Source organism: Papaver somniferum, chromosome 5 (assembly GCF_003573695.1).
Source record: "Papaver somniferum cultivar HN1 chromosome 5, ASM357369v1, whole genome shotgun sequence".
Taxonomy (NCBI): domain Eukaryota; kingdom Viridiplantae; phylum Streptophyta; class Magnoliopsida; order Ranunculales; family Papaveraceae; genus Papaver; species Papaver somniferum.
The window spans coordinates 52,696,253-52,712,435 of record NC_039362.1 but is presented as its reverse complement, the minus strand read 5'-3'; the positions used below and the strand labels follow the sequence as shown (position 1 = coordinate 52,712,435).

The 16,183-nt window shown below is 37.6% G+C and overlaps 2 protein-coding genes and 1 pseudogene across 2 annotated transcripts; all 3 read left to right on the top strand.

Annotated features, from left to right (window-relative positions):
• Positions 1-1,149: 1,149 nt before the first annotated feature.
• Positions 1,150-4,969, top strand: LOC113279048. The gene is made up of 5 exons (XM_026527764.1): positions 1,150-2,706; positions 2,843-3,177; positions 3,221-3,449; positions 3,635-3,749; positions 3,867-4,969. Exons 1-5 carry the CDS (start codon positions 1,150-1,152, stop codon positions 4,967-4,969), a joined length of 3,339 nt encoding a protein of 1,112 aa, XP_026383549.1.
• A 1,633-nt stretch (positions 4,970-6,602) lies between these two features.
• LOC113281571 (protein NRT1/ PTR FAMILY 2.13-like) lies at positions 6,603-10,318 on the top strand. The gene is made up of 4 exons (XM_026530358.1): positions 6,603-6,958; positions 7,053-7,270; positions 8,521-9,098; positions 9,231-10,318. Exons 1-4 carry the CDS (start codon positions 6,724-6,726, stop codon positions 10,114-10,116), a joined length of 1,917 nt encoding a protein of 638 aa, XP_026386143.1. The 5' UTR covers positions 6,603-6,723; the 3' UTR covers positions 10,117-10,318.
• Positions 10,319-11,058: 740 nt separating this feature from the next.
• Positions 11,059-15,783, top strand: LOC113279047 (annotated as a pseudogene).
• Positions 15,784-16,183: the final 400 nt, after the last annotated feature.

Genomic DNA, 16,183 nt, shown 5'->3' with positions numbered 1-16,183 from the left:
ATACATATGTGTACATGTGCACCAAATTTTTAACAAAGATAAACCAATTTGAGTTCGAACATAATCTAAAAGACAATTAAGGTTATGAAACTTTCATATGCCTATTAGTGAGTCAGTCATATGACCCTTTGGCCAACTTGGGAGTGAGACGAATAGTCACTTCACTAGCTAGTTGGTTGGTCAAAATTAGGAGTATACGTGTCCTCTTTTCCATGGTCGTTTTATTTGTTTTTCTTAGCCACAAGATTTGGTAGGAAGAGAAAGATCTAACGGCTACCGAATCATCTGAGAGTGTGAGGAATAATTGATGTATTTATTCTCATTGATTTGTTGAAAATGGTAAGAAGAAAGAAATTAATGAAATTAGGCTCATTCCTTTGGAAAGAGTAGGTTACTGTGTGTGTGAATTCAACCCATTTTGTGGATTCATAACATTTGGTATCAGATTAGTTCTATCCCGTGTTTTGATTCATGACAGGAGGTGAGAAAGCACCTAAAGTAAAGGACGTTGCTCATCAGCAAAAGCTTGATGGAGAACGTTTATCAGCTTTGGAAAAAGATGTTTCCGCCATCAAACTCAAGATGACTTCGATTGAAGAAACTCTGAGTTTTCAATTTACTACCATCTTTAAACATCTGGGTGTTCCAATTCAACCAGATCCAAGTGGTGAAACTGAAAACATGGCTTCGGTGATACTGGTCACCGTTCTGGTTTACTTCTTACTTCAGGTAATTTTCATCGTCAACCTAAGCTTGATTTTCCTCGTTTCGATGGATCTAATCCGAGAGCTTGGATTCATAAATGTGAACGATATTTCTACTTAAGTTCTATTGACAACACTAAAAAGGTGGATATAGCCTCTATTCACTTAGATGATAAAGCTGATGCTTAGTTTTTAGACTATCAAGAGGGTAAATCTTTTATTGATTGGTCTTCTTTTGCTTATGATGTTTGTTGTCGATTTGAAGATGTAGCCTATGATAATTATGTCGGAAGTTTTAATAAGTTGTCTCAGATTACTACTGTGGAGGAATATTATGAAAGATATGAATCTTTAAAAGCTATAATGAAGGCTAACAATCGAAATCTGTCTGATGATTATTTCACCATGAGTTTTATCAGTGGATTGAAAGAAGAAATCTGTTCAAATGTTTAAACCCAGTTCGGATTCTGAGGCTTTCTACTTAGCTAGATTACAACAAGCTTCACTTGATTCTCAATCCAAGCGTTACAAAACCTTTCCTAGACAATTTCAACCATCTACTAGCTCATTTTCTCCATCTTCTAACTTTAAAGCTTCACTACCACCACTTACCAATATACCCAAACCATCTTTCTCTCCAGATAAGCCTATCATTACTCACCCTCTTACACCAACTAAGCCTGAGCCAACTTTGCCACCTATTAAACGACTCACTCCTGCTCAGATGCAAGCCATAAGAGATAAGGCGTTGTGTTATAATTGTGATGTTTTCTACAAGCCTGGCCATCGCTGTAAAACACAACAGTTATTCATGTTAGTAGCATCTGAGGATGACAATGCTTCTCCACCTATTGAGGACTCTGAAGAAGAGAATGGTTCTCCATCCACTTCTGGAGATACCACCATGGAGATATCTCTGCATGCATTGACTGGTCTTGTTACCCAAAACACTATTAGAGTACCAGGTAAACTTCTGAATCAAGATATCTTTGTCTTGATTGACACTGGTAGTACTCATAGCTTTCTGGATTCTTCTCTGGCTGAGAAATTACATTTACACATAGCTCCTACTGGACAAATGTTGGTGACTGTTGCAAATGGTGACACCACTGTCAGCCATGGTGTCTGTCCAAATTTACATTGGTCTATGCAGGGCTACAAATTTGATAGTGATTTGAGAGTTCTTCCCTTAGGGGGATGTGACATGGTATTGGGTGTTGACTGGCTCAAAGGATTGGGTGATGTTGTTTTCAATCTAGCTGACCTTAAAGTCTCATTTCAACATCAAGGTGCACATATTACATTGCAAGGACACAAAGATAGACCTTCTTGCAACTTACTCAGTGGTGCCTCCTTTCTCAAATTTGTCAAAACCCACACTTCTGTCATTATTGGTCATTTTTTCTCTATTTCAGCTGCACCCATTGCTCCTCCACCACCTGAGATCACATCTATTTTACACAGCTATGATGATGTTTTTAACTCACCATCCACACTTTGTCCTACCAGAGTTATTGACCACAAAATTCCCTTGAAACCAAATTCAACACCTACCTCTCAAAGACTTTATCGATGCCCCTACATTCAGAAGGCAGTGGTGGAACAATTAGCTCAAGAGATGTTAGATGCAGGCCTTATTCAAGACAGTACCAGTCCATTTGCTGCACCCATTTTATTGGTCAAGAAAAAAGATGGTTCCTGGAGGTTCTGCGTAGACTACATAAAATTGAATGAGATGACAATTAAGGATAAGTTCCCCATTCCTCTCATTGAGGAACTCCTTGATGAATTAAATGGAGCTACCATCTTCACCAAATTGGATCTTAAAGCTGGCTATCATCAAATCAGAATGCACATTGAAGATATCTATAAAACTGCTTTCAGAACTCATCATGGTCATTATGAGTTCAAGGTGATGCCATTTGGTCTTACAAATGCACCTGCTACCTTTCAATCACTCATGAACACGGTGTTTCAACCATTTATCAGAAAGTTTGTGCTGGTATTTTTTGATGATATTCTTATTTACAGCAAATCCTTTGAAGAACATTTATTACATCTCTCTCAAGTGTTGGATTTACTAAGGCAATACAGTTTTTTTTGCTAACTTCAAAAAATGTTGTTTTGCTCAACTGCAGTTGAATTACTTTGGCCATATTATTTCTTCTAGGGGAGTTGCTGCTGATCCTGAAAAGTTAGTAGCCATGCAAACTTGGCCTCAACCAAAAAATTTGAAGCAACTAAGAGGTTTTTTGGGCCTCACTGGTTATTATAAGAGATTCATCCAAGGGTATGGTAATATTAGCAAGCCACTTACTGACATGCTTAAGAAGAATTCTTTTGTTTGGTCTCCATTTGCAATACAAGCTTTCCAAGACCTCAAAGATGCCATGACAACTACTCCAGTCCTGGCATTGCCTGATTTCTCTTCCCCATTTGTATTGGAAACTGATGCATGCACTAGGGGGGGCTGGTGCTGTCTTGATGCAACATGGCAGACCAGTTGCTTTTTTCAGTAAGCCTCTTGGTCCCAAAGCCTTAGCTTTATCTATTTATGGAAAAGAACTGTTAGCCATTGTTATGGATGTGCAAAAATGGAGACATTATCTCTCTCATAATCAGTTCATTATCAACAAGGACCAGAGCTTAAAGTTCTTCATGGAGCAGAGAATGTCATCTATTCTGCAACAAAAATGGCTTATGAAACTCTTGGGGTTAGATTATGTGATCCACTATAAAAAAAAGGTAAGGATAACATTGTTGCAGATGCATTATCCAGGCTTCCTAAATCTTCTAAGTGCTCTGTCATTTCTTTATCTCAACCTCAATGGTCTCAAGATATCCTAGGCAACTACACTGATGACACAATTGTGCAGCAGTTGTTGTCCCAACTCCTCATCAGTCCTACACATCCATCCTTCTCCTTGCAGGGGGGCATTCTCAGGTATAAAAACAGAATGTATGTTGGTGCTGGTAATAACATGAGAACCTCTATTATGCAGTCAGTACATGCCTCTGCTGTTGGTGGTCACTCAGGAATTCTAGGTACCTATAATAGGGCCAAGTCCTATTTTTTCTGGCCAAAAATGAAATAAGACATTCTTCAGTTTGTAGCCAATTTTGAGGTTTGCCAATGCAATTAATTTGAACACTCTGCTCTAGCTGGACTCCTACAACCATTGCCTATACCAGATGCTGCATGGCAACATATCTCCATGGATTTCATTGAAGGTTTTCCACTCTCCAATAGAAAGTCTGTCATACTAGTAGTTGTTGATAGGCTCACCAGGTATAGCCACTTTATTGCTCTTAGCCACCCATTCACAACTGCATCTGTAGCTAAGGAATTCATGCATCATGTTTTTAAGATACATGGACTGCCTTCTTCTATAGTGTCAGATAGGGACAAGATCTTTATTAGTCAATTTTGGCAAGAGCTGTTCAAATCTTTAGGCATCTCCTTACATCTCAGCACAGCTTACCATCCTCAGTCTGATGGACAAACAGAAAGAACCAATGCATGCCTGGAGCAGTATTTGAGATGTATGACTGGTACTAAACCCAAACTCTGGGCCAATTGGCTGTCTCTTGCTGAATGGTGGTTCAACACCAACTTCCACACCAGTCTTAAGATGACACCATTTCAAGCATTGTATGGTTATCTACCTCCACATCTTGCCTTCCATGTCCATTCTACTACAACAGTTGCTTCAGTTCAAGAATACTTGCAAGAGAGAGACCACATGTTGCAGCTGCTCAAGGATGATCTACTCAAGGCTCAATACAGGATGAAGTTCTATGATGATATCTCTAGATGTGACAGATATTTTAATGTGGGTGACTGGGTATTTCTGAAATTACAGCCATACAGGCAATCATCTGTGGCTCTCAGACAAAACCTTAAACTCTCAGCCAAATATTATGGCCCCTTTGAGGTTCTCCAAAAGGTTGGTACTGTTGCATACAAGTTAAAGATACCAATTGGGTCAAGAATACATCTTGTGTTTCATGTCTCTCAATTAAAGAAGAAGATTGGTCAGCACAGGATTCCTTCTACCTCCCTTCCCTTGGTGGATACTTCTGGTGATTTCATTGTCCTGCCTGTTGCTGTTCTAGACCATAGACAAAGCTTGACAGGTGGTGTTGCAGTTCAACAAGTACTTATCCAGTGGTCCAATTCACAGCCTGAAGATGCCACATGGGAGGACATCTCACACATACATGCTCAATTTCCTGAGTTCATCCTTGAGGACAAGAATGCTTAGATGGGGAGGGTATTGTCATATGCCTATTAGTGAGTCAGTCATATGACCCTTTGGCTAACTTGGGAGTGAGCCGAATAGTCACTTCACTAGCTAGCTGGTTGGTCAAAATTAGGAGTATACGTGTCCTCTTTTCAATGGTCGTTTTATTTGTTTTTCTTAGCCACAGGATTTGATAGGAAGAGAAAGATCTAACGGCTACCGAATCATCTGAGAGTGTGAGGAATAATTGATGTATTTATTCTCATTGATTTATTGAAACTGGTAAGAAGAAAGAAATTAATGAAATTAGGATCATTCCTTTGGAAAGAGTAGGTTACTGTGTGTGTGAATTCAACCCATCTTGTGGATTCATAACAGAAACTTACAAATTGAGAATATTCATCATCACTTATCTTCTGAAATTGATTTAACACAAATCTCGAAAAAAAATAATTTGAAAAATTTAGGGCATCTGAAAGTACCAATCTTGATGGTGGCGCTGTCAGTGTCTATGATGATGTTGTTGGAGAACGATGATGAATTCGATGTTGGTGATGGTGGAAGAGATTAAGATGACGGAGGAAGATGATGTTATCAATAATTGTGTTTATGTTAAGGATGGTGGAGAAGAGATCGCAGAGGAAGATGATACCGATGGTGGAGTTGGAGTTCTGTGGTGGTGGAGACGATGAAAGAAGAACCAGTAATGGTACTTGAAGAAAGATGGTATTATGTCACGTCCATTTGACCTAGGGGAAAAGTTTACCCGTCCATTTGAACCGGGAAAAATACCTTTTTTCCAAATTGCCATTTTCTGGTCTTGTTATTTTGTATTATCTTATTTTCGATCTTAAACTCATTGTAACCTCGAACTCCCACCAATGCAAAAAAAATAAAAAAATAACAAATAAAATAAAAACCCTAACGCTACTTGCGCCCCCGTGCAACCAACATTAATTTACATATGAAGCGTAGGGGACACCAACCCAAAATTCAAAACCTGAAATTGATATAACAACTAAAGGAGCTAGGGTCAGTCAAGGACTCGAGGAATTGCCGAAAGTAGCCTAAGCATCAAACGATGTTGTAATATTAAATATAACCAAGAATGGAATTACAAAAGGTCGTATGAAAAGCAAACTTTTCCATAAACTTATACATGTATAACGATTGCCTAGGAGTTTCAAGAATCAAGACTATATTTTACTATACGATGCACTTAGATTTAAGTTTACAGTTTTTTGGACGTCTTAAGTCCTACAGCTCCCCGTAAATCATAACCATCACAGTATCCTGCTGTCAGCTGCTGTAAACAAGAATAATATAACTGGTACCAAACATCAGGATAGTAACGAGATAAATGCTTAACAAACAAGTGAAATCATTGCTATAATAACGTTACAGTCAACATGGTCAAGAGAGATATCACGTGTCCAAGATTGGTACGAGCAGTCGGTAGATATTGGCTTCACAAAGATGCATGGCCGATGAATTACAAATGGTACTACCCAAAGGCTCCATAATTGGTTTGTCTCTATTAGTAACAGTCTATGCTGAGGTCTCTTCAAATCTTAGCCATTCACGTCAGTTTATCGTTTATCTCTCTTTCTCTTCACATATCTTCCTACACGCCATACACACACCCTTATTTATAGGTGTGCCAGGTTTTGTCATTTTGATTATACTCGCCACTAATTCATAGATCATTACCACTGTGAGAGAATTCGTTGGTAAAGTGCTTGCTGATAAGATTGATAGATAGAGAAAGGGAAACCATGGTGGTAGCTAAAAAGACCACCACCACCACCACCAGATCAAACCCAAACAGTTCATCTTTCTTGTTTTGCTCAATGATGAAATGCTTCTCTTTTTCTTCCTCTTCACCATCTTCAACCAAAAAATCAGATGAAGATTGTCATGATGACGGTAAAAACAGACTCCAGCTAACGGATGGAGATCATGTTAAATCTACAAAACATGGAGGATGGAAGTCCATGCCTTACATTTTAGGTCACTCTCTCTCTCTCTCTCTCATTTTAGGAGTAGAAGATAAGTTGGTTAAGTAATCACTTATTGATGGCTAATCATTAATATATTGTTACAGGAAATGAAACGTTTGAAAGATTAGCAACATTTGGGCTGTTAGCAAACTTTATGGTGTACCTACTGAAACAGTTTCATTTGGAGCAAGTGTTTGCTACAAACATCATTAACATATGGTCTGGTACGACAAACTTTGCACCACTCTTTGGTGCATTCATCTCTGATGCTTATCTCGGCAAATTCCGGACTCTTGCTTATGCTTCTCTCGCATCCTTAGTGGTAAGTATTCACTTATAATCCATCCTGAATTTTAAAGTTTTTTCGGTCATCTTCTTCTCGTCTTTTCTTTGTCTGAATTATAAGACGCTTTTCTTTACGTAGCACGTATATGTTGCTCGAAACCACGATAACAAACTACTGCAGGCTAGCAATTTTTTGTTTCCGTTTATTATTTTTTTTTTTTTTGCTTTTTAGAAACTTTCTTAACTGCTATCAATGGCTGAGGAATCTCGTGATCTTTTCTTTTAAGGCTTATTTAAACTGCATCCTAAGTCCGACAGCTAATGATAAGTCCATCGATGAACACTCAACCGGAGAAACCCTGAGAGGAATCCCATGGATCTTTTTTCTGGACCAGTGATCATACCACTATTTAGAGATCTACCCATGGAATGTTCTGCGGTTAACCAAGAGCTATTGGTTGTTTAATTTTTATTATGGTAGGAAAAAGATTTAATTATTATTTGCTTAAGTTTTTGAAAAATTATGGCAGAAAAAAATGCCACGTACAAATAAATTCCATGATGGTAAATTTGTTAACTAAATACCAAGAGCATTTAAGATGAAGATGACATTACATATGGTAGGGCATCATGCGTTACGTTTAATTACCAAGTGAAAATTTTGGAGACCATACGGTGGTATATTGGCAAGAAAAATCTAACTTTACATTTTATTTATTTCTTAAAGAATTGTCATTTGTATAGGTTGGATGTATAGAAATACGGCATACAAATACCCAACCAGAATTAAAGTTGTTGGAATAAACCTAGGCAGAGGAGTAAAGTTAGGATTTCTTTATTTTTCTTTTGCCAAGTTTGAGTCATGAACATGCACCGTATACCATTGATTATTAATTGCTAGTTAGAAATTAGTGTCATGCCAAACTGCCAACGTATATGATCAGTTGTGAAGGTCGTCAGACCATGCATGTGGGGGCACCCTCCTATACTGCAAATGCCGTCCGTGATGGGGTTGATTAACCAACTTGTCCCATTCTGCCTACTCTCTAAATGACCAAGTACGCCTGCATGACAATAAACATGATTTTATGTGAACATGCATGATTTTATCTAGATAACGATAATGAAGGGAAATTCATGCACAACCTAGGCATTTGTTCATTCTCATGTCATGTGGGCCAAAGTATTGGGCTTCAGTGCAATAGAATGACTCAAGTCCAAGCCCAATAAACAGATTCATTTTTATTGCTATTTTGCTGATAATACTCTTGGTTTGTTTGTACACAGGGGATGATTTTACTAACGTTAACAGCAGTAATACCTGAACTGCATCCTCCAACATGTACAAAAAGTCAGGAACATGACAACCAATGTATTGGTCCATCAACCAGCCAGCTTGCAGTTCTTTTCATATCACTAGGATTTTTAACAATCGGAGCCGGTGGAATAAGACCATGTAGTTTACCATTTGGTGTTGATCAATTTGATCAAACAACTGATGAAGGTAGAAAAGGAATCAATAGTTTCTTCAATTGGTATTACTTCACATTCACAATCGTCATAATGATCGCTCTCACGCTCGTCGTGTATATACAAGATATTATTAGTTGGTCTGTTGGACTTGGCATTCCTACACTTCTTATGATGTTCTCAATACTTCTGTTCTTCCTGGGTACACGCATTTATGTTTACGTCCCGCCGGGGGGAAGTGTTTTCTCTGGGATTGGTCAAGTGTTTGTTTCTGCTTATAAGAAACGCCGTCTTCAACTTCCTTCTGATGATGTAGAAGTGTTAAAAGAAGTTCTTTATAATCCTGAGTCAAAAGGACTTGCCAATATGAAACTTCATCTCACCAACCAGTACAGGTAATTTGCATACCATATGCATGAGGAGTCTTTGGCATGGCAATTCATTGTACAGTGTATACCATGTTATATATTCAGTTTTGGTTACCTATAAACTGAGGAATACTTGTTTGTTTGTGTGTTTTTATTCAGAATCTTAAACAAAGCAGCAATCAAAAATGTAGGAGAAGTGAACGAAGACGGTTCTGTTTCGAATAAATGGAGACTATGTAGTATCCAACAAGTTGAAGAAGTTAAATGTCTTATTAGAATCATACCAATTTGGGCTACAGGTATAATATGTTTTACCGCAATGGCACAACAAGGAACTTTCACAGTATCACAAGCTTTGAAAATGCAGCGGCATTTAGGAGCCAAGTTTGAAATCCCAGCTGGTTCACTAGGGGTTATCTCGATGCTTACACTAGGTCTATGGGTTCCGTTCTACGATCGTATATTCGTTCCTGCACTCAGGAAAATAACTAAACAAGAAGACGGACTCACACTTCTTGAAAGGATGGGAATTGGGATGTTTTTTTCCATATTATCAATGGTAGCAGCCGGTTTTGTTGAAGAGAAAAGAAGAACGCAGGCAATAACCATTTCTCAATCTCATCAAGTCGAACCCATATCCGTATTCTGGTTAGCACCACAACTAATCTTGATGGGTTTAGCTGAAGCATTCAATATCATTGGACAAATTGAGTTCTTCAATAGGCAGTTCCCAGAACACATGAGAAGTATTGGAAATTCATTGTTCTTTTGTACTATGGCAGGTGCTAATTACTTTAGCAGTCTAATAGTAAGTATCATTCACAACACTACAGGTAAACAAGGTCAGCCTGATTGGTTACACAACGATATCAACTTCGGGAAGTTAGACTACTTCTACTACCTTATAGCAGGTTTAGGAGTCTTGAATCTTATTTACTTTCTTGTAGTTGCTCGTGGGTATCGTTACAAGGCTACGGTACCATTTCAAACCGAAGATACCGACATTGTTATTGAGTTAAGCTCAACAAAACATGTTGATCCTTAAACCAATAATGTTATATATGTAGCGGATTTATCCCACTTGTAGTACAACTTGAATCAATACATTATATATATAGGAATTAAGATAGTAATTATTTTGAGTTGTGTATAATGTAGAAATAAGCTGTTCTTCATATAGTTTGAAGGAAGATTACTCTTTTGATAATGAGTCAGTTCCTAACACATACAGATGAGAATTTTCTAAACAGTAAAATGAACTATCACAGCTGCCCCATTTAGGCATTTACTATGTTTCTAAACTTTTGTTTTAAAGGTAATTGGATCCACGATTTAGAAGTATCATCACCACCATCATCTATATTGTTCCTGAGGATCGACAAAGTCCGTTAAAGGGGTACATGTCTAAAGGGAAGAGGGGGCTAGATAAGAGATAAAGTAATTGGAAACTACTATCCGAGCTAACTGTCTATTTTGGTACTTAATGGTCACACACAATAAAGGCTTGTTAGCGTTTGGTTCAATAACTGTGCACTACTCACATAAGTCTCCATTTTGTGGGAGCTATTTAGGATAATAGGGTACAGATAATACGTTCCTAGCAGTCTTTACTGGTACATGTTACCTGGATATAGTCCTTCCGGCAGGACCAAAATAGGTCTCAAAAAGAGCATAACTTCAGTCCAACTCGTGATGTTACTGGTACATGTTCCTTTTTTTCATCTAAGCTGAATTTGAAGGACCAACAATCAATTCTTGATTCTGGGTCTCATCACATTTCGTTGAGTCACAATTGGGATCATGTTACCCAGCGTATCGCATTATAATTCTTGTTGCAGTGGACCTACTGATTGAAGGACAGTTGCAGCATCTATTTCTCACTACCCCCATTGCATAAATGTACTCCACTAAATTTTCCAATACAAGTCTGAGTTTTCAGTGAAGTTTGTCCTTTAGTAAGCAAAACTACATACAGTTCTTGGTAACCATGGAGGAGGAACATATAGTCATTGCTACTACGGCAAAAGAAACTCAGGTCAATTACAGAGGACTCAAAGCCATGCCCTTCATAATAGGTCAGTAAATTTCTAGAGTGAGAAAAAGAAGATCTCTTATTCTTTACGAAGGTTATTATTGGGACGTCACATTCGATTAGAGGGGCGTCACCTAATAGGACAAAAACGGGTCACCCAGAAGTAATATCAAAAATCCCTTATCTCAAATAATTTTGTAATGACCGAACAACCCTTTAGTTAATTTTAATTTTATTAGATAATAATTAATTCTACCGTTGGAATCAATCCAAACCTGGACGTAAAATCAATTTCTACAGTTGGAATCAACCCAAACCTGGACGTAAAATCAATTTCTACATTTGGAATTAAAAGGAACCTGGACGTAAAATTGATATTTACGGCTAGGTTGACGAAAGGAAAATTCAGTAAACTAAACCTAGACGTAAAATTGAAAATTACGGTTGGAATTCAACTAAACCTAGACGTAAAATTGAAAATTACGTTTGGAATTCAACTAAACCTAGACGTAATACAACATGCAAATCAAAGTTTACGGTTGAATTGAACTAAACATAGACGTAAGTTCTTCAAAAACTAAATTATGGTTGAAAAATCTAATAACGTACCCAGACGTAACATTAGCAAAAAATAACTAGAACCCTAATTTTACTTCGATTTCGTTCAATCTAACCTATTTTAAGCACAAAAACAAGTAAATAAAGATGGGTATGTTCGATTATTACCTTACATACACCATGGGTTTGTTCGATGAAATGAATTCAAATGAATTTACGATGAAAAGGATGAAGAGAAAGAGGAGAGGAAGAAGAAGAGCAATTGAAATGTGAAGAATGAAGAATAGAAATTAGGTTTTGTTTCTGTTTTTAAGTTTTAATTTTAATTGAAGGGTAGTTTGGACAGTTGTTATTGAATCAAAAGTACCTCATAACCAAATTTTTGGTCACTAAATATCCAAGTGAAGCCCTTCTATTGGATGGTGACGCCCCAATAATAGTCTTCTTCTTTACGCAGTGATTGATCTATGCCATGCGCAGGAAATGAAGCATTCGAGAAACTTGGAACATGGGGCACGTCGTCGAACCTCATTGTTTATTTGACTACAGTTTTCAACATGAAGCGAGTCAATGCTGCTGTACTTATCAATGCCTTCACTGGGACTAGCTTTTTCTCGCCGTTAATTGGTGGTTTCCTTGCTGATGCTTACTTCGGACGCTATAAGACTCTTGGATTTGCGTCAATAGCTTCTCTCTTGGTAGCCAATAACTTAATTCTAGCTTCATTTCTGTAAAACTTATGTGGAAAATTTATGTTCAATTATGATGCTAATATAAACTATTCTTTATTCAATTACCTTTCTGGTTTCATTTTTAATTTGTTCTCTTGTACTGTGAAGGGGATGATTCTCTTAATGTTCAACAATTTCTAAATTGCATCCTCCAAATTGTGGAACGCAGAAGAACGAGTTGTGTGTGCAAGCTACTACACCACAATGGACTTTCATAGTTTGTGCATTAGGAATCTTAGTGATTGGCTCTGGTGGGGTTAGGCCATGTAACTTGGCATTTGGAGCTGATCAGTTCAATCCAAAAACTGATACCGGCAAGAGGTCCGTCATCAGTTTCATTAATTGGTACTACCTCCGTCCCTAATTAGATGACCTAGTTAAAATTTACTAGTAAATTTAGAAATAATTTATCTCTCACACCATACAACGGATTTTCGTAAACTTTATATCATCGGAAAGCATTTTAAAACACCTATCTAATGAATATAAATATGACTATCAAATTTTACATATTTCTTATAATAATACTAATCTATCACTCCACTTATTTATGGTATAAGTCATCTAATTAGGGACGGAGGGAGTATTTCTTTGTCCTCTGTTCTTCCACCTTGATTTCTCTGACCCTCATCGTTTACGTGCAATCTAACGTGAGCTGGGCTGTGGGATTAGCTCTTCCCCCCTGTCTAATGTTGATAGCTTGCATTCTCTTCTTTATGGGATCAAGCATTTATGTGAAAGTGAAACCCGAAGGGAGTCCTTTAACAAGGTTCGTTCAGGTTCTAGTGGCTGCCGCAAGAAAACGCCGTTTAGCAAAACCGGATAACCCAGAAATATCTCTCTTCAACTGTATACACCCAAATTCTCTCAACTCCAAGCTTCAGCACACTGATCAGTTTGGGTAAGCATTTGTATCATCTCAACTTGGCTAAGAATACAAGAGACTAATGCAGGAATACAAATTTCTTTACCAGATCATCTGTATCTAATGATGATTTCTTTGGCGACTGTGGTAGCAGATTCTTTGATAAGGCAGCAATCCTAACCAGATTAAAGCTGATGGGACCTTTGCGGATCCATGGAGACTTTGTAACATGCAACAAGTGGAAGAGTTGAAATGTGTTATAATTCTTCCAGTATGGGTTTCAGGTGCCATTTTCCATATCACAATAACTCAACAACATACATATGTAGTATTCCAAGCTCTCCAATCAGATAGGCACCTCGGCACTAATAATTTCAAGGTTCCAGCAGCATCTTACATTGTCTTCTCCTGGCTTAGCATTGTCATTTGGATCCCTATATATGATCGCTTCATTGTCCCACAACTTAGAAAACTAACAGGTAAAGAAGGTGGTATAACACTCCTTCAAAGAATGGGAATTGGCACTTTCATATCTATACTCACGATGTTAGTCTCTGCATTAGTGAAACAACGGCGAAGGAATTTCTCTCTTACTTACCCAACGCTAGGTATCGCCAAAGGTGGAGGTGCCATATCATCTATGTCTTCAAATTGGTTAATCCTTCAGCTCTGAATTAGTGGTCTATCTGAAGCATTTAGTCATGTAGGCCGGCTTGAGTTTTACTATAACCAGTTCCCAGAGAACATGAGAAGTGTTGCGGTGTCCTTTTTCTTTTTGGGCTTTGCACTGGGGAGTTACATTAGAATGATTTTTTAGGGACCATCGTTTTTTTGGGGACCATGGTCTTATTAGGCCACCTTCTCTATAGTTATAAGGGGTGCCCTATAACATTGAAATGACTAACCTACCCTTAACCTAATTTAATTTAAAACCAACACAATAACCACCTCTATATATATATATATAACCACCACCTCCTCTCACCACCACCTCCCACCACCGCCGATTACCACCACCACCAACAACCACCGATTACCACCATCACCGTCGATTACCACCACCACCACCACCAACCACCGATTACCATCACCGCCCACCACCGCCGATTACCACCACCACCACCTCCAATTATCACCACCAACAACCACTGATTACCACCACCACCTCCGATTACCACCACCACCACTATACATATAGCTTAATTTAAAACATTAACAAAGATATTCTCACAAACCCATTACTTGTCATTCGTTTTTGGTTGAATAAATGAGAACTAATCATCAAAATGAGTTGAAAATGGAAGTTGCAGAGAGGTTTAATGGAGTTTTTTTTTTCAGTAAAAAGTTCGGTTATCACAAATTATTTTTTTCTTAACCAAAGTTCGGTTGATTCGTAAAAAAATACTTTTAACCGAACTCCTTGTATTAGAACAATACAAGTCCATAAGTTCGGTTCGTTCGCAAAATTATTAAGTTTTCTTTGTAACCGAACTCTACCTATAAGCCCAGTTCGGTTGATTCGCAAAATATGTTGAAGTTTGCGAACCAACGGAACTTCTAACACTAGGTTACTTTTAACCTGAAGTTCGGTTGGGAACTTGGTTGCGTTGAAGTTTGCGAACTAACCGAACACACAAGATGTACTCAAATAAATTGTCAAGTTCAAAGTTCGGTTACCTACCATTTTATCCTAGGTAACCGAACATTGCACTGTAGGACCAAAACCTCCATTAACGAGCGAGTTCGGTAACCTGCGTGTTTGGAAAACGTAACCGAACTACACTTTCAGGTGTGTTCGGTTACATGTTCTTGACATATGGTAACCGAACTACACTTTCAGATGTGTTCGGTTACATGTTGTTGACATATGGTTAACCGAACTGGCCCAAATTTACATAAAAAATTTCATTTTTTTGAAAGTTTGGAGCAATTCAACCAACATTATCTAAGTTTGAAGCATACCTGGGTACCCAAATACCCTTCCTCCAGTTGTGGTTGGTAAAATCCATCGTTTTTCATGTTTTCCTTCTTCATCTTCTCTAACTTTACTCTCTCAATAATTCTACTTCTTTAAAAAAAAAACTCATCTGATTTTTTAATCTCACTAATTATCTTTAACTTAATCATCTCACTAACTATTACACTAACTATTATTAACACTAGCTAATCATCACCCAAAATTAATCAGGAGGGTAATTTAGGTATTAATATAAATATCTAGATAAGGGATGACCTAGATTTACTTCTAATGTCTTTACCCAAAATAAAACCATGGTCCCCCAAAAAAAATGATGGTCCCCAAAAAATCGTTCTTACATTAGCAGTTTCATGGTTTCTATAGTTCATCGAACAACTGAAGGAAATATGACTGGAAATTGGTTGACAGAAGATCTAAATAAAGGGAGATTAGACTACTTTTATTACATGATTACTGTGATGAATGTAGTGAATTTTGTTTATTTCTTAGTATGTGCTAGGTGGTATAGGTACAAGGGCAGTGGAACTGCAACCAAAGAGGTAGCATGAGCACAAAAAACACGCTCAAAGCCCATCTATACGAAAGAAATTATATGTAATTTCTTGTGATATTGGAAGATAAAAATGTTTGGCAGTTGTTTACTAGTTTTTCTACGTTCTGATGAAGTTATCTACGTGATATGTTCGGATCCATGGAGGCTTTGTTGAATGCAACAAGTGGAAGAAGTGAAATACTATATTTTTGTAAAGACAGACGACCCCTGTTCTCTATTAGATCACTCTTGACAAAAAAAAATAATTTTACTTGTCATTTCAGCATACAAAGGTTCTGAGCGTACTCTTTCTTAAAATGGGTGTTATAAAAGACGTTTAAACCCAAGATTTCTAATTTTTAAAGCTGTTCTTGGAAGAGATCTACTTAGATTTTAAATGACTACAACTAATTAAG

What these genes read in the sequence shown, in the direction of transcription:
- LOC113281571 (XM_026530358.1), top strand. Translation starts at nt 6,724, where the DNA reads ATGGTGGTAGCTAAAAAGACCACCACCACCACCACCAGATCAAACCCA. An exon ending in GTCCATGCCTTACATTTTAG is followed by an intron (nt 6,959 to 7,052) that starts GTCACTCTCTCT and finishes ATATTGTTACAG; the next exon opens with GAAATGAAACGTTTGAAAGA. An exon ending in CTTCTCTCGCATCCTTAGTG is followed by an intron (nt 7,271 to 8,520) that starts GTAAGTATTCAC and finishes GTTTGTACACAG; the next exon opens with GGGATGATTTTACTAACGTT.
- LOC113279048 (XM_026527764.1), top strand. Translation starts at nt 1,150, where the DNA reads ATGTTTAAACCCAGTTCGGATTCTGAGGCTTTCTACTTAGCTAGATTA. An exon ending in TTATCAGAAAGTTTGTGCTG is followed by an intron (nt 2,707 to 2,842) that starts GTATTTTTTGAT and finishes GCTCAACTGCAG; the next exon opens with TTGAATTACTTTGGCCATAT. An exon ending in GCATGCACTAGGGGGGGCTG is followed by an intron (nt 3,178 to 3,220) that starts GTGCTGTCTTGA and finishes TGCTTTTTTCAG; the next exon opens with TAAGCCTCTTGGTCCCAAAG.